Raw genomic sequence first — 24,344 nt, 5'->3', positions numbered from 1 at the left:
CTTGTCCTTTGAAAAACACCAAGATCTCAGAAGCCCTTGAATTGCCAAATTTGTGGACAATTAATAGATCTGAGCAAGAGCTCTCCTCAATAGTCATTCTCTAGAAAGCAAGTCCTTTCAGGTTCCAGGCCAAGTGCCTCAAGTACTTTCAGCCTGGCAGTTTGAGAGGATCCTGAAATAAGATCATGTCACAGACCATGGGGGTTCAATGATGCTGAGTGCCGCCTGTAGGAATCAGAGATTTTGGGCATCTGTGCCACTACCTCCCTGTTTAGGCTTGAGGGGAACTCCAATATAGAGGTCTTGGGCTGCTGGAGTAGACTGCTTTGCAGGCATGGAAGCCTGAAAACATGCACTATGTTTTCTTCTCTTATTGAAGAATGTTTCAGTCCTTCTGGCCCTTGTTCCTTCATACCAAACAAGGATGCTTCCATTCAGAGGAGAATATGACAGTCGGTGATAAGTACTAGTGGAGATGGAATGGCTGTATGGCCACCCCATGTCCTATCCCTAGGCTGGGAGGTGGGAGATGTCAGTCACTCCTAAACCCTGCATTGGTTCCTATTCAGAAGGCCCATTCACTCTCTTCCTTCTGGGGAAACCAAGATAACCCCTCAAGAGCATGGAAGACACAGAGATAGGTCTGTGAGATATAACAAGCCCTCATTAAGCATACGTATGGAGACTGTATTATTAATCCATTTATTTTGCATAACCTCATGGACCACTTTTTGTCCCTGATTAGGCCTTTTAACCCCCTTGATAATTTGTCAATATAAGTTTATGGCTGCACTTTTTATTGTATTTCATTTTAAAGAAGATTACATGCTTATGAAAAGGTGCCAGACTCAAAGAACTGGAGAATGACAACTAGCAGGACTAGCATAGGCAGCTGTGCTGTGCTCTCTCTTCCCTCTACCCTTTGAATATGCTTCATCCCCAAACTAGAGATGCCACCCCTCCCTCTCGACTGAGATCACCAATGGAGGTGTCAATTAGTGCCAGTTATTAGGTTACTAAATGAGGTACGGACAACTTTTCATGAAGCCTACCAGCTCTTTTTGGATTGGTCATCAAAAAGCTGTCAGACTTTTCATCACTGTTGAACTGAGCCAGATTCTAACTACTGACCAAGGGGTGACAATCTCTGTACCCCATTACTAATCTCCTGAGGCATCCTCTTGCCACTGAATGCCTGTTATACCTGACCTATTCTTTGCACTACATTTAAAAAAAAATTATACACACGCGCACACGTACACACACATATATATATAAACCAATTCATTTGATACTTTATTTTATAAATCCCTGATTTTTATTACATTATATAATAGAGTAAGCCTTACTCAAAGCACAAGAACTGACTAAGCTGTTGATCTTTTAAGTGAAGCTTTCATGGAAGAAAGGATAGGATGACCTTCAAGGGATCTTTAGCGTCTGATTGTCTGTAGGAATAAGCTAATCAGGAGATGAAGTCTTGTATCTAAGCCAGACTTTAGATGGAACAGTGCAGTGAGGCTTCCAGAATAAAAGAAAGGAGTTTTCATTAAATACTTGTAAACACATTCAAACTGGAAATATAATAATTGTACCTTTGTGAACTAGAATTAATATAAATTCAAGAACACATGGACTTAATAAAGTCACAAGAGCAGCCAATGTTATAAGAAAACATTTAAGATGTTGAATAGATTTATATTTAAAAATACTTGTGCCTAGTTTAAGGGAGATTTAAAAAAAACGACTGAAAAATTAAATAATCTGGTTTGTCGTTAGCTGCTAGAGAATCAACATTTTGATCAGTTATGTTCCACTTGGGAAGTGCAAACCTCCAATTACTTTCAGCTTGTGTTAGTTTAACACAGGGATTTCAAAAATCATGTGGACATTTCTGGCACACACTCTCAGAACAAACGATTCACCCATCACCAAGTTATGGGCTTAATGCCAGTACAGCCGAGAGTCCTGCTCTGCCTTAAAGAATAATGTTTAACCAGTCAGCTACCGCTGCATTCAACCAGGGGTACTCAACGAAACTAACAAATCAGTATATTGCTCTAATGAGGTACCACACTTGCATCCAGAACTTAGTTTTAGTGTTGGAGATATGCAGGCATGTGAGAAGAGAATATTTCATCTACAGTGTATCTACTTGACAAAAGCTGGCTCTATTAAACAGCTGTCCATCTTCCTGCACTCAGGGGAAGGAAGCACTCCTCCCTAGCAAAGATGAAGAGAATATCAATGGGGCTAATCTCTTCAAAGTGCTAAGAGCTCAAAGCAATTGCCTGCAGTAGTACACAGTCCCCACCTCATTAGCTCAGCAAAGAAAACAGACACAAATATACAAAATACAATCCCACATTTCAGGCAAAAATATAAAGCACTGAATTTCCAAACCATTCCCCCTCTCCTTTCCAAGATACAAATATTTCATACATTTTAAATCATGTGTATATAGTGAAAATGTAGTTATACATATTAAAAACCTCTTCTCCTTCCTTTTTACACATTTAAATAGCATGGACTCTGGTCACATTGAAAAATGTTCATGTCATGGCATAAGTATTGTACAGCATAACTCCCCTTGTTAAACAAAGGAAAATTACTCTCTAGCAATTCCTTCCCTTTGGAAGGCAGCGACAGTAATTAATAGACTGTGTTATATGGCTTCACCTACAAGGACACAAGGAGGCAAAATACCTGTCAATCAGATCCTATATATGAAGGCCCTGGTCCACCCACTTCTTTCCAGTTAGAGAATTTCAGAGGCAAAGGAAGATTCTGAGAGAGAGAAATTAGATGCAATGCAGAAGTCAGGGGAAAAGGATGCATGATGGAAGACAAGAGGACTACAACAAAAGATATGATCATTGAGCAATTTTGCCTTGTTTTACATTCCTGTATTCCTATCCCAACCACTGAGTCAGTCAAGGACAGCCAGTAGATATAGTCAGCAATGCCTGGAGGAGGAGGAGTGTTTATATTAATTTGTTGCTTGTAAGACTTTAAGACCAAGAGAGGCATCCTGTGATACAGCCATACAGCCCAGCTAGGACAAGGAAAGAGGTTAGGGCCTTAGGCCAACAAGACCGTCCACAGTTCCAAAAAACAAAGCTGTCTGAGCACCAGGAGACAAACAACAATACCTCTGAATTATTCTTTGTTATTTTCCTGAGAACACTGGCTTGTTACAGCAGTAACTGTTTGTCCCAATGCTTTGCAAAAACACCTGTGAGCAGGGATCTGACCCTAACAGATTATGTGCAAACACAAGGGAGTTTGGATGATAGAGTTGAGGTGAACCAGGCCATTATTGGTGTTGCCAGCTGGAGACCTACTGTCTGAAAAATATTAAGCCTCCATTGTCTTCATTAGTGATGGCTGAGTCAAAAAATCGTTGAGCTATAAAGTGATCTCCTGAAGAGATACATGTTAGGATACCAACCAGGCACGCAGAAGACATACTCCCAAAAGAAAATGAGCACTCCTTGTCTCCTCTACTCTGTTTACATCTGTGACTGTTGACTATTGGCTGCTCTACTGTCATACATGCTTGTGGAACATTGGGGAATCTCAAGTTTGTAGGACTAGGAAGATAGCCTGCAGTTATAAGAGGTTTATGCTCAGTCTCTGTTGGCCAAAGAAAGACTGTTCTCCTTGACCTCAACTCAAAAAGCTGGCACCTGTACAGCTGGTAATGAGAAGATTTGGGATAGGAAAGAGAGGCCAACTGAAAGTGGAGTTCGGGGAATCACTAGGCAAAAGGAGGACTAAGCTGGCTTGGGAAGAAAGATTCCTGGAGGTAGCGGATAGATTGCCACTAGGCTAATGTTAAGGACTTAAGAGGCCAAAGATGGGCCAGGAATCACATCCACACAGGCTGCAAAATGACTCAGACCCTTTGAAAGACCTATTGAACTAGCTGACTATCTGGATTGCTCCCCACTGGAGAGAGCATCTGAGGACTCTGAGGCAGAGATCCTATCTCTGCTGGATTCATCTTGGATCCCTCCTCAGATTCAGATTCCATCTTTTGTTTTGGCTTCTTTCCTTATTCCTTTGCTAAACAGGTCTGGAAGGAAAGACAGAAGCAGAATTATTGAGAAAAGGAGCTGAAACAGGGACTAGTGACACAAACTCCAATTATTCCAGGCTGAAGAAGGCAAAAGAACTGGAGGGAAGTGGACAGATGAGCTGTTATATCCATGGTTGGTTCACCTCCTTTATTCCTGGTAGGTGGAGCTATAACACTGTCTGTAAGACAGAAAACTGAGAGTGAATAACAACTAGAAGTAGGGATTTTTGGTTTGTCTGAATTTTTACACCAAACTCAGAAAAATGCCAGTGCAATTCCAAAGGATGAGTCAGACAGAACAAGCTATGTTTCCATATTCTCCTTATTTTACCCTAAATGAATTTGAAGCTCAGGCATTGAATGATGAGGGAAAAGGTACCCTGTAGATTTATTAGTGTTGTTATATAATCTGCCTTTTGGATAAAAAGATGCAGGCCAATAGGATGCTTGTAATAAATAAATTCAAATATGTATAAAAATCACCTGCCTTTCAATACAGAATTTAAAGGCATAGGGAAAAAAACCCACAGATTCAGAATATCACTGCTGCAACAAAGGCTAACTTCGTAAATGCTGCATGAGAGTATCTCTTTTTTTGTCAAGTTCTACTTTAACCATAAGTAAGAGGATACTAAATAAAGTGCAATGTAAAAACACCAGGAAAAATGGGGCCCAGATTTTCTCCTGCTCCTGAATTCTAGACTACTCCAGTTTATGCCAGCTGGCGGTGGTGCTCAAAGGCTGAGCATTGGTGGAGTGGAGGTGCATTCTGCCCCAGCCCCATGACCAGGCAGTTAATGCAGGAGAGCTGCATTAAACCAAGTGAGAGCTCTCCCTGGCTGGGAGAGTCTTCAGCTGGCCAGTTAGGACTAGATTCCATTTTGTGCCTTCTGATAGGTGCAAAGTGACCAAGAAGAAGAAGAAGAATATCACTGTCATCACTGCCATTGGCACCAATCTCTCGCAAAGATCTGGACCCAAAACTCCAGCTGAAATTGAGGAAATGAAATAATTTTGGTGTGCTTCCCATTGCAGGATCAGACCTTAAAATACATTTCACTACAAAATATTAAGTAGAAGTAATTATTTGCTTGGTTTCTTTTTTTTTAAAGCACAGCACATAGTAATTTAGCCAGATCTGAATTTATTCTACTAAGCTATTTCTCCTCTTTTTAGCAAAAGGATTATTTCTGTTACACCCTTCTGCAGTTATCAGATTTCTGTGGACTAGGTTATGCCTTCAGGTAATGGATAGTGCAGAGATGGTGCCAGTCCAGGAATAGCCCCCAGAAGCAGTGTGCCTCACAGACCCCCTCCTGCCCCCGAGTCACAGTTACAGTGGCTGAAATAAAGAAAAAAAATGTGTATGGAATTTATGAAAGTGTGGAACTGTTTCCTTTTCACAAATTTCAAAGTGGACACATTTTTCATTTGTCGTGAACGTTTCTGTGCATTTTCCAAAGTTTTAACAGCAATGATCAAAATCGTGTTCCATCACAATTTCAAACATGATTTCAACAGAAAAATATGAACAACAGTGTTGTGGAAACATTCATGAAAAACAAAAAACAGATGTCAAAAATGTTTTACGAAAAGTCTGTTTTCAGAAGGTGGCTATTTTTTACTCTACATTTTCTTTGGGCTAAAATGTCTCCCCAGCTCTAATCACAGTTCCTCCCCTGCTTTCTCCTTGCTCCTGGTTGTAATTTACCACTGATCTAGACGAGGAGTTAATTACTAACTCCTCCACCAGGCGATGGCTCATCTACTCTGGCCAGTGACGGGTCTGGTGTAGAACCAAGGTTCACCCCGACCCTCCCATCTATTAGAGGGAGTGAGCAGGTGAATAGCCCAAAGCCAGGTTAGCCTGTCTATAGAAAATGTAAAGAGGGTTCTTATTCCCTTGTGCTGGTGTACAGCCTAAATCCCAAAGTAGCTCTTAGTACTCCCCCTCTAAAAGGTCAGTAGGAAAAGAGTGAAGAAAAGAATATCAGAGTGACTCCAAAATGCACGCGGTAGAGCTGAAGATTATAGCTATTTCATCACACTGCACGTGCTAGAAAGCCATACTCTACAAGTCTGATTTTCCCAGAATAAAATACTTGCTCCTTTTCTTAAATTTGCACGTTGTTCAGTGAAATAAAAACAAGCTACAGAGGCTTTTATCTTCCACCTAAAATAAAAGGGAGATGGAACCTCTGAGCTCACAGTGTATAAATTGCATTGAAATGTTTGACATGCAGTTTTAGATAAAACAAGGCTAGTAATTATTTCTAGTGCCACCTGAGCAGCCTATGGTCTTTTGCTAATAATGTGCTGTTTGCCCCGGCAAATAAAATGCAGACCAAATTAACTGAAACTTCTATTAAAGGATTATCCCATTTATGAAATCAACCTTACAGATTACAGAAAATGACTATGTATTCAATTTTGCTTGGGCACCTTTTTACTCAATTAAAAATGACTCCAGACAAATCCTTTTTGTTGTTTGACTTGAGCTCATGCAGTATATGAGGACCAGAAGGTTGGAATTATAACAATATTTACTTTAAACCTGCTAGTACAATATTCTAAGTAGCAGAGGCAGTGACCTATGCAGTTAAAGTTGTCTAACATTTCCCATTATAAGACCCTGGTTTTGGTTGCTTATAACTTTTCCAACTTGACATGGTTCAGGCTGACATTTTGCCTTTTGAGAGTCTGCCTAAGGCTGATTCTGGGGGGAAAGTGTCAGCTGAAATGGTTCAGCTGTTTTTCAGGATTAGATTGGAAAACGATGTTGTTTAGCCCATTTTGAAAAAAAAATTCTCTCAACCATTTGTTGTGAAGCTCTAGAGCCTCTATGCTTTGGAGCAGGGACTTGAGATTTGGGAGGTGAGTCACCCTGATGCCAGAGATGTGTCTTTTGCTATCCTAATGAAAATTCATCTTAATTTGGCCAAGTTATAACCTCTGGACAATCTCAAACTGTACATGCTCAGTATAGACTTTTTAGAGTTTGGCAGCTAAATTCTCTGAAGAGTCCATCTGCACAGAGCATGCTTCATCACCTCACAGTTCTATGTGCTGCCTGAATTGCAATCTCCACAGAGTGACTAAGCATCCTCATCCCAGGGATGAGCAGGACTTTCCTTATAATTACTCCTCCTAGCGGTTGTGGGCTGCTATGGCACCCTGACAATATGGAGGAGGAAGCTTCCTGGCTGAAATGTAGAGGGCTGAGTAACAGGAGGTTGGTACGGGGTGGAGATGCTGGATAAGGGGAGCAGGAGCAAGGAAAGGCAAAGGGAGGGGGGCAGAATAGGAACAGGAGCTGGGAACTAGAGGACAGGACCAGATGGAAGAAGTTGCCACTGTGAGTGTTCTGCAATCAGACCCCACGTGTCTCAAGTTGGATACCCAGAAACTGAGGAACATACAGTGGTTAACTATGAAAATGTCGGTTTATGTAACTTGCTCAGCATCACATTCACCTAGGAACTTTGGCAGAGGCAGGGCACAGAACCCTGCTCTCTAAGACAGCATTCAATTGCCTCACTCACAGGACCAACCTTTCACTGCCTCTGGATTCTCACCTCATTTGCAGCCATGCTGAGCTTTCACAACTGCAACTGAGGTCAATAGGAGCTTCAGTCCAACACACACACAGCTATGAAATGCGAGGTACTCCGAAAAATCACCTCCTAGGCATCTCAATGTGGGCACCTAACCTCAGTTGACAGCTTTGACAATATTGGCTTTAATTCCTGTGCTTCTATCCCCCACGTGTAAAATGGGGATAATAATATAACCACACCTCACAGAAGTGGAGTGAAGATAATTTGATGAATGCCTGTAAAGATCTAACATACTATGATGACAGCAGCACAAAAAAGCCCATAAGGGATGACTCTGTATTCAATTAAAGGTTTGGGTGGTGTGCGGTAAATAATGCCTGGGTCCACAAAGTGAATCCTGAGAATAAAAAGAAATATTGAATAGCAACCCACTCAAGGAGTTCATCCTGGGCACTAAATGGGGCAGGGGTCCTGTGAAAAAAATAGCATGTGACCATGTAATTAAAGACTGCACCTTATGCACAAGGGGCCCAAATTAATGTTGGACAGGCAACCTTAATACAGGCATTTCCTACATAAGAACAGCCACACAGGGTCAGACCAAAGGTCCATCAAGCCCAGTATCCTGTCCTCTGACAGTGGCCAATGGCAGGTGCCCCAAAGGGAATGAACAGACAGGTTATCATCAAGTGATCCATGCCCTGTAACCCAATCCCAGCTTCTGGCAAACGGAGGCTAGGGACACCATTCCTGCCCATCCTGGCTAATAGCCATTGATGGACCTATCTTCCATGAATCTATCTAGCTCCCTTTTGAACCCCGTTATAGTATTGGCCTGCACAACACCCTCTGGCAAGGAGTTCCAGAGGTTGACAGTGTGTTGCATGAAAAAATACTTTCTTGTGTTTGTTTTAAATCTGCTACCTATTAATTTCATTTGGTGGCCCCTTGTTCTTGTATTATGAGAAGGAGTAAATAACACTTCCTTATTTACTTTCTCTATACCACTCATGATTCTATAGACCTCTATCATATCCCCCCATAGTCGCCTCTTTTCCAAGCTGAAAAGTCCCAATCGTATTAATCTCTCCTCATACGGAAGCCGTTCTATACCCCTACTCACTTTTGTTGCCCTTTTCTGAACCTTTTCCAGTTCCAATATCTCTTTTTTGGGATGGGGCGACCACATCTGCACGGAGTATTCAAGGTGTGGGCGCACCATGGATTTATATAGAGGCAATATGACATTTTTTGTCTTATTATCTATCCCTTTCCTAATGATTCCCAACATTCCTAACTATTGAGTGCTTGCCTTGGCAAGCTTAATGTTCTTTTAACAGTGTTTTTGGATGTAATACAGACAGAAAGTGAGTCTTCTCATATGTTTAGAAAACTCAGCAAACCTTGCAGCAGAAATCATATAGCCACCATACTGCTTTTACATAGAGCAGAATTTTGCTCCTTTTCCTCAAACTGGGTGTAAACGGAGAAACACTGTCCCATCCCACTGAATCTGCCACGTATAGTAAACTGCTACATTTTCCTGGTACTACTCGCTGATTTCTGCATCTCAGCCATATCCTAAATGTCTTTCCTTACACAACAGGAGATTAGTGTGTGCACCTTAGGGTTCAAAGAGAATGTCCTGCAGCATCTATAGTTCTCACTCCTTACACTAACTGTTGCTATTAACTGTGCTGTTCATCATCTTTTCAGGTGGATTTGCTGGATGGAAACTGTGAAAAACACCCGAGAGCATCATATGCGGCAAGGTTGGTGGGTTGCTGATGAGGAAAGGAGGGGATTTGACATGTGCATGGTTTGTGAATGTTAGGTGTAGTGGTCAATATGTGCTGAGAATAGATATAAATGCCTGGAGATGGTGGTAAACTTACTTACTAAAGGACAGATCTGTTTTTAATAATAAAGGATAAGTCACAGAAATGTTAGGCCACGATACTGCAGAGAGTCGCCCACATGCTTAACTATGAGCCAGTGGGGTACCCACGGTGCACAACGTGAAGTAGATGTGCATGTCTTTGTAGGTCTGACATTAAGCTTGAGCCTGACCAAGTCTCACAATGGGCTGTGCCCTAGCTATCTCAAGGACTGTCTCACTTTCCATACCATAAGCTAGCGTTGTAGTTTCTCTAACTTCGCTCCTCCCCACACACAAACACAAAAACCCCTGGAACTATATTTAGAATGAGACTTCCAAGTAGAGGGGTGTAACATTTTGTTTGCATAGGTTTAAACTGAAGACAAGATCTACACCTAAGAAAGTGATCCAGTGAGAGAAAAGCTCAGGCAGAGAGAGAATAGACTTTACTGTTGATATTTAATCAGAGAAAGATTTAGGCAGATGTGGGGTCTATCCAAAGCCCACTTTAGGTAACTAGGGTCTTTCCATTAACTTAATTGGGCTTTGAATGAGGCTCAGAGAGAAAATGAATATCACTTTACTGGTCATATTCTCAGCTTCTGAAAAGAACTGCATCACAGCGCCAATCAGCACTTCTGCCAACAGTAACATTCAGATAAATAGAACCAGCAAAGAGCATCTTCAGCAGCACCATCTGGTTTCTCCCAACAATGTTACGAAGAAACCAGGCTTTCTTAGTAGCAGCTCTGCACTGGAGAACTTTCAGTAGCTGTCACATTGACAAAGGATGTTCCCATCTTCAGACCAAAATATAAGACCTTTCTCTTTACATTAGATTTCCCACAATAACTATCTTAAACTGGTAGCAAAAGAAAATCAAACAAAAATCTTCCATTAAGTATAATCACGTTGTTTTACAAGGAACGGATTACTTTATTTATGTAAATTTTTATATGCAGCTATCTCGGTGATGGGAACAAAACACATAATTAGATTTTAAGCAATTTGGGGCAGGGACTGTCTTTTCATTCTGTACAACGCCTAATAAAAAGGGGCTGTAATCCTAATTAGGGCATCTAAGCACTACCAGCATACAAACAACAGAGATACAAATACTGTAATATTCTATTGTAGTCAGATATTATTGCTTATGACTGCGTTCTTTTAAATTATGCTTCCTTGTGGTCATTCTTCCCAACTTGGCATCTCTGTTGTGGTTACTCCTGCAGAGAAAAAGTGGATTTTATCCAAATGATGGGAAATTTTGCCCATTCAGACTATCTGAAGCCGATAAGCTTTCTACTGGAAACTTCCCATCTGGCTCAAAATACTGCTATTGCATTTTTCAGGGATGTGACTCCTTTACAAAAGCTCCTACATTACATTCCAGATATGAAAAAGCAAAACTCCTTCAAATCCACATCATGCAGAATGTGAGCTATTTTTCTAAACTCTATATTCTTACATAGAGCAGAGCTGAATTCAGACTTGTGGAAGTAGTAGAAAGTGTATAATGTCAATATAGTTTCTGAAAATGACAATACATTCTTTAGGGATTGAATATAGAGATCTGAAAAATTCCTTATAAAATGCTACAGTGTCCCATGGAACTTTTTATAGGAACAGCAACTCAGTGAAATAATATTCTATATTCTGTAGTTTTTTTACCATTATGACTGTAGTACTATTATTAGTAAACTGCTACTCTCTCACATCTCTCATATTTGATTTAAATGCTTGTGTCTGGCCTCATCAGCACTTAAGTGCATGCTTAAAGTTGAGCACACATTTAAGTGTTGCTCTGAACAGGAGTGTTTTCCAGAATTGGGACCTAAGTTTGTACTGTGATACAACTGATTATCTGCCCCTTGAAAGTGACGATTAATGTCCTAGGTAAAACAAAGCTATTTTTGTTCATTTTGTACAATGGCACCCTTAAAAATATAAAGGAGCAGTCAGTCACAATGCTAGTGACATATTGTAATATATGGCTGATGATGCAAAAAGCGTTGCACTATATATGTATTTCAATTCTTTGTACATAACAGACCACTTATTTCAATATGATAGGGCGCTGCAGGGAGAATAATAGGATTTATCATCGGTGGTTATGAAACACAACTGTTGTATAAACGTATGAAGAAGCAGTAGAAAAGGAAGAGAAATAAACCCCTCTGTTTTCCTCAGACAGTGAGCATTTCTTACCTTTATGTAATTCTTTTTTTGCATCATTGTAAATGTTTGGTTTTATGTAACAACTGAGCATTAATACAATTTGACAAATTGAAATAAGTGTGTGTCACATCATTAGTTGGTATAAACAGGCATCGATTCACGAAAGCCAATTTACACCGGTTGGGGATCTGGCCTCAGAATTTTAAACTCAATTACAAAATGCTTTCAGAGCAAAACACTTCTTTTGATAGTCAGTTTAAGAAAGGATCCTACCGGATGGGTCAAAGACCACCTGATTGCCAGGATGGGGGCCTGCATCTATAGATACCATTGGTGTTACCCTCCGAACATCCCAGAACTTCATCACACCGTAGGAGTCACAGGAAACAATGGTGTCACCCTGCCAAGTATTAAAAAATGAATAAATTATTATTTGTGCTTCAGAGAGGAAGAGAGCACTGTGGCAGACATGGAGCTCATGTGTAATAATGTTAAGAATACTGAGATAGTTACATGTTTATTATGCACCTATAATGCCCAGATTCAATGTGGTCTGTGCATGAAGATGAGAGAATGGCTTCTCAGATAAGAACACCCAAGCACATACGTGAAAGACAGTGGGGCAAACTGTTAGTTTCAAGGATCCTGTCTCCAACCAATTGCAAACCTTGTCTTGCCAAAGCTGGGAGTTACCAGATCAAAGGGCTATAAATGGTGAAAAGGTGACATGATTTGGGGGAAGTGGGGTGATTTGCCAGGTGCTGTCCATGGAGCTGTCAGTGAACCCTGACAGGGAGGCTTTAACAAGCTAACAGAGAGAAAGCCTCTGTGGAGAAGCTTAACGGCAGTTAGTCCAGAGGTCCCCACGTGGAAGATGGTTGAACACCTAATAAACTAGACATGTCCAGATGCTGTTTCCGTGTTTTTAAGATCTGTTTTCTCTTAAAGGATTTTGTTCTAAATAAATAATACTTGCCTTAAAGCTGGCTCTTTGATCACTGATGACCATTGCCATTGCCCTGGAGGGAACAGAATTTCAGGGCCTGGACAAAAGTCCGATCTGCTGAGGTAACCATGGTCAATACACAGGGGACTTCAACTCAGGGCCTGGTCTGAGAGTGGGTGACCTGCCTGATTCCATCCTAAGAGACAGGCGACGGCTAAAGGCTTGAGACCTAAATGGGGGCAGCTTATAGAGTCCAGGAAAGATGCAGTTAGCCTGGTAACTATGAATTTGTAACTGAAATTGTATCTTTAAATGCTTTCATTTTGCATGTTGTTTTGTCTTTGGGAAAACAGAGAAAGTGAATGATATTTTAAAAAAAAATCTCTAAAAAACATAACACAATGGGGGAAAAGTTTATAAAAATTGTCAGGTTGACTTCACATTGATTGCAGATCAATTTTATATGCAAAAGAATATTTAAATGTTAGCTACACTTGAAGTTAAGCAGCACTTACACTTTGATTTTTATAGTTATTTTTATTAAGGGTAACGTTAATATTACAATGCAGAGAAAGCTTATGTGGTTACTGACTGCTAATAAAACTAGTCATTAAAATATAAATATATATACACATACAATATAAATATAATTAGTACAGTACTCTCATTAAAACTCAATCAATATAATACTTAATCTTTCATTGCAATATATCATAATCATAACCTGCACTAGACCTCCATCCCAGACAGTGCTATTGGAGGAATTTAAAGAGGAGCTACTTTCGTCCGTGAGCTTACTGAGCTCAGAAAAAATCAGTGGTTTTGCTGTGACAAATAGTTCACAGAATAGCCACACTTATAATATCTGACGGAAACAGCAAAGAGCAAAGAGGATGTTTCAAAAGGCACATGTATGATAGCGTCCATATAGAGCCTTTTGATGGCATTAGGACAAAACATGAAACCTTTCTGTAAGGTATATTATTAAGAGCTCTCACTCTGTAGACCTTAACCAAATAAAACTCATTTTCTTCAGCGTGGGCCACATGTGAGCAGAACTGTATCCCTATATTACCCTTTTCTAAATAACTGTACAGGTTTAATAAAACCCTATTGTGAAAGGGTTTAAACACCAGAAGAAAAAGTTCACAGGAGGTGTGACACTTCTTGGGGACTGAGTCACCTTGTTCTCCCTGCCGCCAGCATCAGGGAGACATGCTTGTACTTAACTGGGTGTCATCTCCCTGGAAACACCAGCCTGTTAGCCACCCAAGTACTCTCCTCTGGGCTATTCCAGCCCCCACTTAACATTAAAAAGGTTGCAGAGCAGTTTTTAAACTAAGACGGGGGAAAGCCGATTGCTGCAGAGGAGCACGTGGATCGGACAGAGACTTCTCTTAGAGGAGAGTCTATTGATAGAGATTCTCTAGGTTTTAGTCAGGAGGAGAGGATGGATGAGGATAACATATGGGCCAGATCAGATGAGAAACAGTCACATAAAAAAGAATCTGACATATCAGAAAAGGGCAGACAGATAAGCAGTGACAAGTTTATAAAGTGCTTGTACACAAATGCTAGAAGTCTAAATAATAAGATGGGTGAACTAAAGTGCCTTGTGTTAAAGGAGGATATTGATATAATTGGCATCACAGTAAAAATCTTAAATGAATCCACATGTTCCATAGAATCTCTATGGATAGTAATTCTATGCTCTAATAAGAATATAACAGTAGGGATCTATTATCGACCACTTGACCAAGATAGTGATAGTGACTATGAAATGCTAAGGGAGATTAGAGAGGCTATCAAAATAAAGAACTCAATAATAGTGGGGGACTTCAATTATCCCCATATTGACTGGGTACATGTCACCTCAGAACGAAATGCAGAGATAAAATTTCTCGATACTTTAAGTGACTGCTTCTTGGAGCAGCTGGTACAGGAACCCACAAGGGGAGAGGCAACGCTCGATCTAGTCCTGAGTAGAGCGCAGGATCTGGTCCAAGAGGTAACTATAACAGGACTGCTTGGAAATAGTGACCAGAATATAACAACATTTAACATTCCTGTGGTGGGAAGAACACCTCAACAGCCCAACATGGTGGCATTTAATTTCAGAAAAGGGGAACTATGCAAAAATGAGGAGGTTAGTTAAACAGAAATTAAAAGGTACAGTGACTAGAGTGAAATCCCTGCAAGCTGCATGGACACTTCTCAAAGACACCATAACAGAGGCCCAACTTAAATGTATATCCCAAATTAAAAAAACACAGTAAAAGAACTAAAAAAGAGCCACCGTGGCTTAACAACCATGTAAAAGAAGCAGTGAGTGATAAAAAGGCATATTTTAAAAAGTGGAAGTCAAATCCTAGTGAGGTAAATAGAAAAGAGCATAAACACTGCCAAATTAAATGTAAAAATGTAATAAGAAAAGCCAGAAAGGAATTTGAAGAACAGCTAGCCAAAAACTCAAAAGGTAATAACAGAATGTTTTTTAAGTACATCAGAAGCAGGAAGCCTGCTAAACAACCAGTGGGGGCCCTGGACGATCGAGATACAAAAGGAGCACTTAAAGGCGATAAACTAATTGCGGAGAAACCAAATGAATTCTTTGCTTTAGTCTTCACAGCTGAGGATGTCAGGGAGATTCCCAAACCTGAGACATCCTTTGTAGGTGACAAATCTGAGGAATTGTCACAGATTGAAGTGTCATTAGAGGAGGTTTTGGAATTAATTGAGAATCTTAACAGTAACAAGTCACCGGGACCAGATGGCATTCACCCAAGAGTTCTGAAAGAACTCAAATGTGAAATTGCGGAACTATTAACTATGGTTTGTAACATGTCCTTTAAATCACCTTCTGTACTCAATGATCAGAAGATAGGTAATGTAACGCCAATATTTTAAAAAGGCTCTAGAGCTGATCCTGGCAATTACAGACCGGTAAGTCTAAAATCAGTACCAGTCAAATTAGTTGAAACAATAGTAGAGAATAAAATTGTCAGACGCATAGAAGAACATAAATTGTTGGACAAAAGTCAGCATGGTTTATGTAAAGGGAAATCATGTCTAACTGATCTATTAGAGTTCTTTGAAGGGGTCAACAAACATGTGGACAAGGGGGATCCAGTGGACATAGTGTACTTATATTTCCAGAAAGCCTTTGTCAAGGTCCCTCACCAAAGGCTCTTAAGTAAATTAAGTTGTCATGGGATAAGAGGGAAGATCCTTTCATGGATTGAGAACTGGTTAAAAGACAGGGAACAATGGGTAGGAAGAAATGGTAAATTTTCAGAATGGAGGGGGGTAACTAGTGGTGTTCCCCAAGGGCCAGTCCTAGGACCAATCCTATTCAACTTATTCATAAATGATCTGGAGAAAGGGTTAAACAGTGAGGTGGCAAAGTTTGCAGACGATACTAAACTGCTCAAGATAGTTAAGACCAAAGCAGACTGTGAAGAACTTCAAAAAGATCTCACAACACTAAGTGATTGGGCGACAAAATGGCAAATGAAATTTAATGTGAATAAATGTAAAGTAATGCGCATTGGAAAAAATAACCCCAACTATACATACAATATGATGGGGGCTAATGTAGCTACAACTAATCAGGAAAGAGATCTTGGAGTCATCATGGATAGTTCTCTGAAGACATCCATGCAGTGTGCAGTGGCAGTCAAAAAAGCAAACAGGATGTTAAGAATCATTTAAAAAGGGATAGAGAATAAGATGGAGAATATATTTTTGCTCTTATATAAATCCATGGTACGCCCACATCTTGAATACTGTATACAGATGTGGTCCCCTCATCTCAAAAAAAGATATACTGGCATTAGAAAAGGTTCAGAGAAGGGCAATTAAAATGATTAGGGGTCTGGAATGGGTCCCATATGAGGGGAGATTAAAGAGGCTAGAACTTTTCAGCTTGGAAAAGAGGAGACTAAGGGGTATATGATAGAGGTCTATAAAATCATGAGTGGTGTGGAGAAAGTGAATAAGGAAAAGTTATTTTCTTGTTCCCATAAGAACTAGGGGCCACCAAATGAAATTAATGGGCAGCAGTTTTAAAACAAATAAAAGGAAGTTCTTCTTCACTCAGCGCACAGTCAACCCGTGGAACTACTTTGCCTTGCAGGTTAATAGGTGTACCCTGGCCCATGACTCCCTTTAAAGCATTTCCCGGTGATACCCAGCCCCTGACACTAGCTACTCACAGAATTACCACATCCGCTGTCCCCAAGGAAACAGTGTACACACCAGATTGTATGATTCATCTCAGGATCAGCCCTTTGCTTAATATCACAGCACTTAGATATGTTTATAGTGAAGGCAAACATAAGTTTACTACCAACAATTGAAGATTCAAGGGATAGTGAGGAAGGACATTGGAAATAAAAGGTTACATGTAAAACAAGATCATAACATGCTTTCTAGAGACTAAATGTAACTATTAGATTAGCCTCCTGTCTAATGAAATTTATCTCACCCAACGCCTTTTGCAGCTTCTTCTGTTCAGGTGGGCAGAAATCCTGTTTTCATGAATGTAAATGCACTGCCCATTTACTTCCTAGGTTCAGCATGAAGGAATGTCTTCTTTGACTTCTACTTATATCCCCAAAGTTAATTATCTGTACTCACAGTATAGCCCACTCCACCATTCACTTGTTTTTGTGTGTGTTCTTTTCTGCTGACTACATCTCTTTGATAACTTCCTATGTAAATGGTCATCCACTGTGTTAGCTTACATGCCTAATTTACATGTGACAGAAAGGTGAATAAACATCTTTTGTCTAACAAAAGCCTGCTTCTCCATCTGTACTGTGGTACTGAGTCTAAGAACATATTTTAGAGCATAAGTGCTTCATAATATCTGTACACACATTTCACAATGATATCACAGAGCAATGTGACCTGGCTTCCATTTAAGGCGTCACATAACATTCTTTAGTGAACCAGAATGTACATACCTGAATCAGGATATTTTATAACCCTCTTGCTAGCTGGCATTAATGGGTTTTTGGGTCACAGAAGGCCTAACCAAAATAAATAAATACATGAAAATAAAAATCCCCCTATTAGGGTTTCCAGTTTGATAAGGTTGTGAGTCAACCAACAAAACACACATCACCGAAGTCTCTGGCCATAGCTCTTCCTGAGGGAAATCATGAGTTGACCATCACATAGTTTCAGGTATTTTACCCAGTACAATGTACAAATAAGATAAATTTCAAACAACATAAAAGCTGTATCAAGAGGGCAACGCATGTCTATAGAATTCTCTGGTTTTTCATCAGCTATAAAAATAATCCATGCACCTTTTTCTTCAGTACACTGAGGCCCAATGTGTTTTACTGATGCAGCTTGTCATAAAAATAAAGGGAAGGGTAAACCCCTTTGAAATCCCTCCTGGCCAGGGGAAAGCTCCTCTCACCTGTAAAGGGTTAAGAAGCTAAAGGTAACCTCGCTGGCACCTGACCAAAATGACCAATGAGGAGACAAGATACTTTCAAAAGCTGGGAGGAGGGAGAGAAACAAAGGGTCTGTGTCTGTCTGTAGTCGTCTTGGCCGGGGACAGAACAGGAATGGAGTCTTAGAACTTTTAGTAAGTAATCTAGCTAGGTATGTGTTAGATTATGATTTCTTTAAATGGCTGAGAAAAGAATTGTGCTGAATAGAATAACTATTTCTGTCTGTGTATCTTTTTTGTAACTTAAGGTTTTGCCTAGAGGGGTTCTCTATGTTTTTGAATCTAATTACCCTGTAAGATATCTACCATCCTGATTTTACAGGGGGGATTTCTTTATTTCTATTTACTTCTATTTTTTATTAAAAGTCTTCTTGTAAAACACTGAATGCTTTTTCATTGTTCTCAGATCCAAGGGTTTGCGTCTGTGGTCACCTATGCAAATTGGTGAGGCTTTTTATCCAACATTTCCCAGGAAAGGGGGGGTGCAAGTGTTGGGAGGATTGTTCATTGTTCTTAAGATCCAAGGGTCTGGATCTGTAGTCACCTAGGCAAATTGGTGAGGCTTTTTACCAAACCTTGTCCAGGAAGTGGGGTGCAAGGTTTTGGGAAGTATTTTGGGGGGAAGGACGCGTCCAAACAGCTCTTCCCCAGTAACCAGTATTAGTTTGGTGGTGGTAGCGGCCAGTCCAAGGATAACGGGGGTAATATTTTGTACCTTGGGGAAGTTTTGACCTAAGCTGGTAAAGGTAAGCTTAGGAGGTTTTTCATGCAGGTCCCCACATCTATACCCTAGAGTTCAGAGTGGGGGAGGAACCGTGACACAGCTCATGAGGCAATGCCTGGGGGCTAAAGGGTTATACGGTAGGGCTATGTACCTCTTGCAAGGGAGCGTCTGCACATTTTATCACATCTATACAGAATAGGGTTTTTCAGAGGAATATTAGAAGAATTCTGGAAACATGGCCAGGGGTGGGGTGGAGGGGAGGTTACTTGAGGTATGTAGAAGGGGAATGTATTCAATCAGTGTCAAAACTCCTGGGTGAAAATACTGCTCCAGCAAAGATCCTGTGAATCTCAGGCAGCAAGTTGAAAGAACAGGGTAAAATAACTGAAACAGTGCGATGAATGGCTCAAGATTACAATATAGCAATCGAAAGAGACTGAGAAGTGCTGCCAAACTCAGGAAGGCTTTTTTCCCCCCTACTCACTGAGGTGATGCAGAAAGAGTCATAGGTTTTTTTGGTATATTAGGAAAATTTGAAAGGCATGTCTTATGAAGTCTGGGTGTTAAATGTATAAATTGTTAAAACAAGCCAAGGAGTTTTCACAGATCTGCTTATAATAGATTATACAGTCTGGTATAACTTTTTCTCATGTTAGCTCCTCAGCAAATAATAATTTCATTTTACAATGTTGGGCCTGATCCTGGAACCCTGGCTCTTGGACGCTTCTTAACTAGTCTTTACCCATGCAACTAGTCCCATTGACACTCTGGTTTATGTTGTGGCATTTAGCAGCTTAGGGTAGGAAACAAGATGGAGCTGTATTGCCCCAGTGGGAATTCTGTGAGGTACTGTGCCTCAGGAGGAATGTGAATGCTGCATCATCCTTGGACTTCTCTCCTCAGTGGGCTAGATTCATAGCCAGCACAGAGGGACAGGGAGGAAAAAGATCCTGCTTATTCCCCATCCCATATGGGAAAACTTGCACACCAGGAACTGTGGTTGTGATTATGACTTAAGGGGGTGCAAAGGAAAACTCCTTGGCCCTGATCTTCCAAACACTTAACTTCTGTAGGACGACTAATCTGCTTAAAGTTAAGCACGGGCATAAGTGTTTGCAGGACAGGCAACCTTCTTCTCCACTGCTATGCACCAGTTCTACGGCTCAGGACAATCTCACCTTCAGTGGTTGGTTATATGCCTATGTATGGACTATTCATGTGAGTGAGGGTAGCAAGATCAGGCCTCTCATCCTCTTCAATATTAATAATAAGTCCACACAAAAAACAATGGCAAAAGAACTGGGAGGACGCAAAGGAAACCACTCCCAAATCAGTGAATGCCATTGATCAGGTTAACCTAGTATAATCTGTTAACTAGCTGCTGCCACAGCACCAGAAAGTAAAGCATTAAAAATGTTTTTGTATAGTCAAAGGAAATGTCTGTTTTGTCCTTTAAATGTCTTATCAATACAGTCAAAGAGGAGGTGAATACATAATGCTAGCCAACTACAGATGACTACAGCAACACTAGAGAAGGAAGGAGAAAAGCAGATCGAGGGATGTGATCGTTCCCCTCTATTCGACACTGGTGAGGCCTCATCTGGAGTACTGTGTCCAGTTTTGGGCCCCACATTACAAAAAGGATGTGGAAAAATTGGAAAGAGTCCAGCGGAGCGCAACAAAAATGATTAGGGGACTGGAACACATGAGTTATGAGGAGAGGCTGAGGGAACTAGGGATGTTTAGTCTATGGAAGAGAAGAATGAGGGGGGATTTGATAGCTGCTTTCAACTACCTGAAAGGGGGTTCCAAAGAGGATGGCTCTAGACTGTTCTCAGTGGTAGCAGATGACAGAACAAGGAGTAATGGTCTCAAGTTGCAGTGGGGGAGATTTAGGTTGGATATTAGGAAAAACTTTTTCACTAGGAGGGTGGTGAAACACTGGAATGCGTTACCTAGGGAGGTGGTGGAATCTCCTTCCTTAAAAGTTTTTAAGGTCAGGCTTGACAAAGCCCTGGCTGGAATGATTTAATTGGGGATCGGTCCTGCTTTGAGCAGGGGGTTGGACTAGATGACCTCCTGAGGTCCCTTCCAACCCTGATATTCTATGATTCTATGAAAAGGCTGCTCTACAGGGAGGACTCTGGCTGCTGTATGGAATCTGAAGTGCCGACAAACCCAGCAGCTCTATGATACAGCCAAAAGGTGCCAAAGGCACAACTGAGGATGAAGCAGTAGCAGCTACAGCACCAGAAAACTCCTGAACTAGTGAAGAGTCAGGGACTAAGATGCAAAGCAGGTCTGATGTATTATATGATACACCAGCAGTGTGGAGACAGTCGGTGCTGGTGCCCACGTCAGCTGTACTGAATTTAACAGAGCACGCCATGGCCAGAACTGGAGTCAGCGCTATGGGCCTCCGCTGATCTCTGTTTGGTATCGGGGAGCTGATGGACCTGCTCCATCCCATGTGCTGGCAGGAATAAGGGGATGGTCAGCACATCTCTTACATGATGAGGAAGAGTCTCCCTGAACCCTGGAGTGGGACCTCTTTCTCACAACATCAGAGGAGGGAGTATGAGTCCTCTTCCTCTTGCAGAAAAACCCCAGAGTTCAAACATAGAGTGGCATCACAAGCTGGTTCTGAAGATAACTGCCTATAAGACGAGGACCTTAATCCCAAAGTGGGCCTCATTACCTGCTCCAGAAGGTGCTGCTTCAGCTGTAAATCTCTTTCCATCTGAGTCCTCTTTTTGAACAGAAAAAGCACCATTCCATAATGTGACCCTCACTGGGACATAACAAACATCTTATGCAGGGATTACTATTGGGGATTCCCCCTGCTACATGATGGACAGTGCTTGAACCCTGGTGAGGTCATCACACATGGCGGACAACTATTCTAACACTATTCTAACCCTAAACTAAACCTGAGGTATTACTAACTATTATCTAGAGGAAAAACTCTCCACAAACTGAGATTGAAAATGAGAGGTGAAAACAACACACAAAGCTCTGAATGTAGCCGTAGGCAGTGAGAAGGCACTAAAGGGGAGGAGGTTGGGCGGTGTTGCCCTTAGATAGCCAGGGAGGGGCTTGGGGCATAGGGTGCAAGCGCAACCCCGACGGGTCCTGCTAGGCAAAGTTCTCTGGCTTCAGCAGGCGGGGCACACACACTTATCTGGAATACATGGCTGCATGAAGTAGTACTGGAAGTATTATTACATAAGTTAAATTATGACTTAATTAGCATCACAGTGACTTGGTGGGATAAATATCATGACTGGAATATTGGTACAGAGGAGTACAGTTTGTTCCAGAAGGACAGGCGGGGAAAAAGCAAGGAGATGCTGCAGCATCCATCAAGAAGACACACACTTGTTCTCAAGTCCAGAAGGAGGTGGGAGGCAGACCAGTTGGAAGTCTCTGGGTAAAGATAAATGGGGGGAAATACAGGGGCGATGTCATGATAGGAGTCTACCATAGGCCACCAAATCAGGAGGATGAGGTAGATGAGGCATTTCTAGACAAATAACAGAAAAATCCAAAACACAAGACCTGGAAGGAATCGGAGACTAACTACTCAGACATCTGTTGGAAAAGTAATACTGCAAAACACAAAATGTCCAGTAAGTTCTTGGAATGTATTGTTTCAGAAAGCAGAAGTATCATCTAGGGGAACAGCCATTTTAGACTTGATTCTGACTAATGGGACACAGTTGGTTGGGAATCTGAAGGGGGGTGAAAGTGATCATAAAATGATTTATTTTTCGATAAAGGAAAGGAAGGAGTGAGAGCAGAAGAATATAGACAATGGACTTCAAAAAAGTAGACTTTTTACAAACCCAGAGAACTGGAAGGCAAGATCCCATGGGAAGAAAATCTAAGAACTAAGATGGGTGAGGTAAGATCTTTTATTGGACCAATTTCTTTTGGTGACAGAGACAAGCTTTCGAGCTGCACAGAGCTCTTCGGTTCTGGAAAAGGTACACCGAGTATCACAGCTAAATGCAAAGTGGAACAGATATTTTAGCATAAGTAGTTACCACATATTCTAGGGGACAATTCAAGGTGAAGTGGCCTGTTAACATCCCTATAGTCAAAGAACAAAAAGGAGGGTTAGTGGGTTACTGATTGCTGTAAGCCATAAATCCAAGGTCTCTGTTCTGTCCGTGATTTTTAGTGTCTAGCAGAGTTATGAATTTAAGCTCCCAGGCTTTTCTTTTGAAAGTGTTGTGCACTGCATTCAGAAGAGTTGGCAGTTTCTCAAAGAGACAATATTAAAGGAGCAACAGCAAACCAACCTGAAGCAAAGGAAAGATTGGAAGAATAGCAATAGGCTAATATAGCTCTGTCAGGAGCTTTTTAATTACATGAAAATAAAAAGCAGAAACATAGACAAATTGCTAAGGACGAGAGCATGTAGGGACAAAATCAGAAAGGCTAATGCACAAAATGAGTTATGCCTTGCAAGGGACAAAAAAGGCAATATGAGATTCTATAAATATATTAGGAGCAAGAGAAAGATGAAGGATAGTGTAGGGTCTCTACTTATTGGGGAAGCAGGACTAGTAACAGACAATATGAAGAAGGCTGAGTGGTTTAATTCCTATTTTGCTTCAGTCTTCACTAAATAAATAGTGATTAGATTCTTAACACAATCCATATTAACAATAAGGGGGAAGGAATGGAAGCCACAGTAGGAAAAGAACAGGTTGAAGAATATTTAGATAAGTTAGACGTATTAAAGTTGGCAGGGCTTGATGCAGAACAGTCTGGCAGAACAGAATGCAGCTTGTTGACTTCAGTGGGACTCCAGGAATCCAGGATCAGGCTCCAGATTATTACAACTTTAAAATGGGTCAGATTCTGTGTCTAAGGCTTATAACCCTAATTTTCATTTCTTTCCTGGTGCTAATGCATGCAAGAAAAAGCATGGGGTCATCAAGCAAATAGAGACATTTAGACTTGAAGACATCCATTTCCAAAGGAGAAGGTAATGACCTGCAAACCAGTATTAAGGTACAACTACAATGAAATGTTTAGGTTCATTTGCAGGGGATGTAATATTTCAAAACTTATTTCTGGCATATTACAAAGAAATGTTGGAAACAAAATAACGAAAAACGAACAATGGTCAGTCATCATCTACATTTCTCAGAAAGCAATGAGGGACAACACATCAACTTTCTGATTATGAGGTTTTGAAAAATTACTCCAATCACCATAGATTAGATTTTCCAAACTACTCAGCGCTACAGCAGGTTGGAACATTTAGCAAAAGTTGCTGTTTTGTCAAAGGGCCAACATTTTGCAAAGACTTAGCAGTTTCCATGAAACTTCAACTGGGAATATTTTTGGGTCTACGGTAGACTGTCGATACCTGGATGGTTGGGATACTGGCCTGGGATGTGGTAGACCCAGGTGTAAGCTGATTTGGCATGATCTGGGATGAAAAATTGTGCTCAGAATCTAGTAGAGCAGGGACTTGGACTTGGAACCTTCTTTCCAA

General features: G+C 40.9%; 1 protein-coding gene across 5 annotated transcripts in view; it reads right to left on the bottom strand.

Annotated features, from left to right (window-relative positions):
- Positions 1-24,344, bottom strand: part of SPAG16 (sperm associated antigen 16) — a gene marked incomplete at its 5' end in the record, with an annotated part of 730,962 nt that overhangs the window by 125,186 nt on the left and 581,432 nt on the right. For 3 of the 5 annotated variants that reach the window (XM_084643191.1, XM_084643189.1, XM_084643190.1), the window contains one exon: positions 11,969-12,095. The exons of the other annotated variants lie outside the window; for them this stretch is intronic. In XM_084643191.1, coding sequence (XP_084499317.1) covers positions 11,969-12,095 — 127 coding nt within the window. The remainder of the gene's footprint in view (positions 1-11,968; positions 12,096-24,344) is intronic. 5 annotated transcript variants of the gene reach the window in all.

The sequence above is a fragment of the Lepidochelys olivacea genome (assembly GCF_965140295.1).
Source record: "Lepidochelys olivacea isolate rLepOli2 genome assembly, chromosome: 11".
Lineage (NCBI taxonomy): Eukaryota > Metazoa > Chordata > Testudines > Cheloniidae > Lepidochelys > Lepidochelys olivacea.
This window is presented reverse-complemented; position numbering and strand designations above follow the sequence as displayed.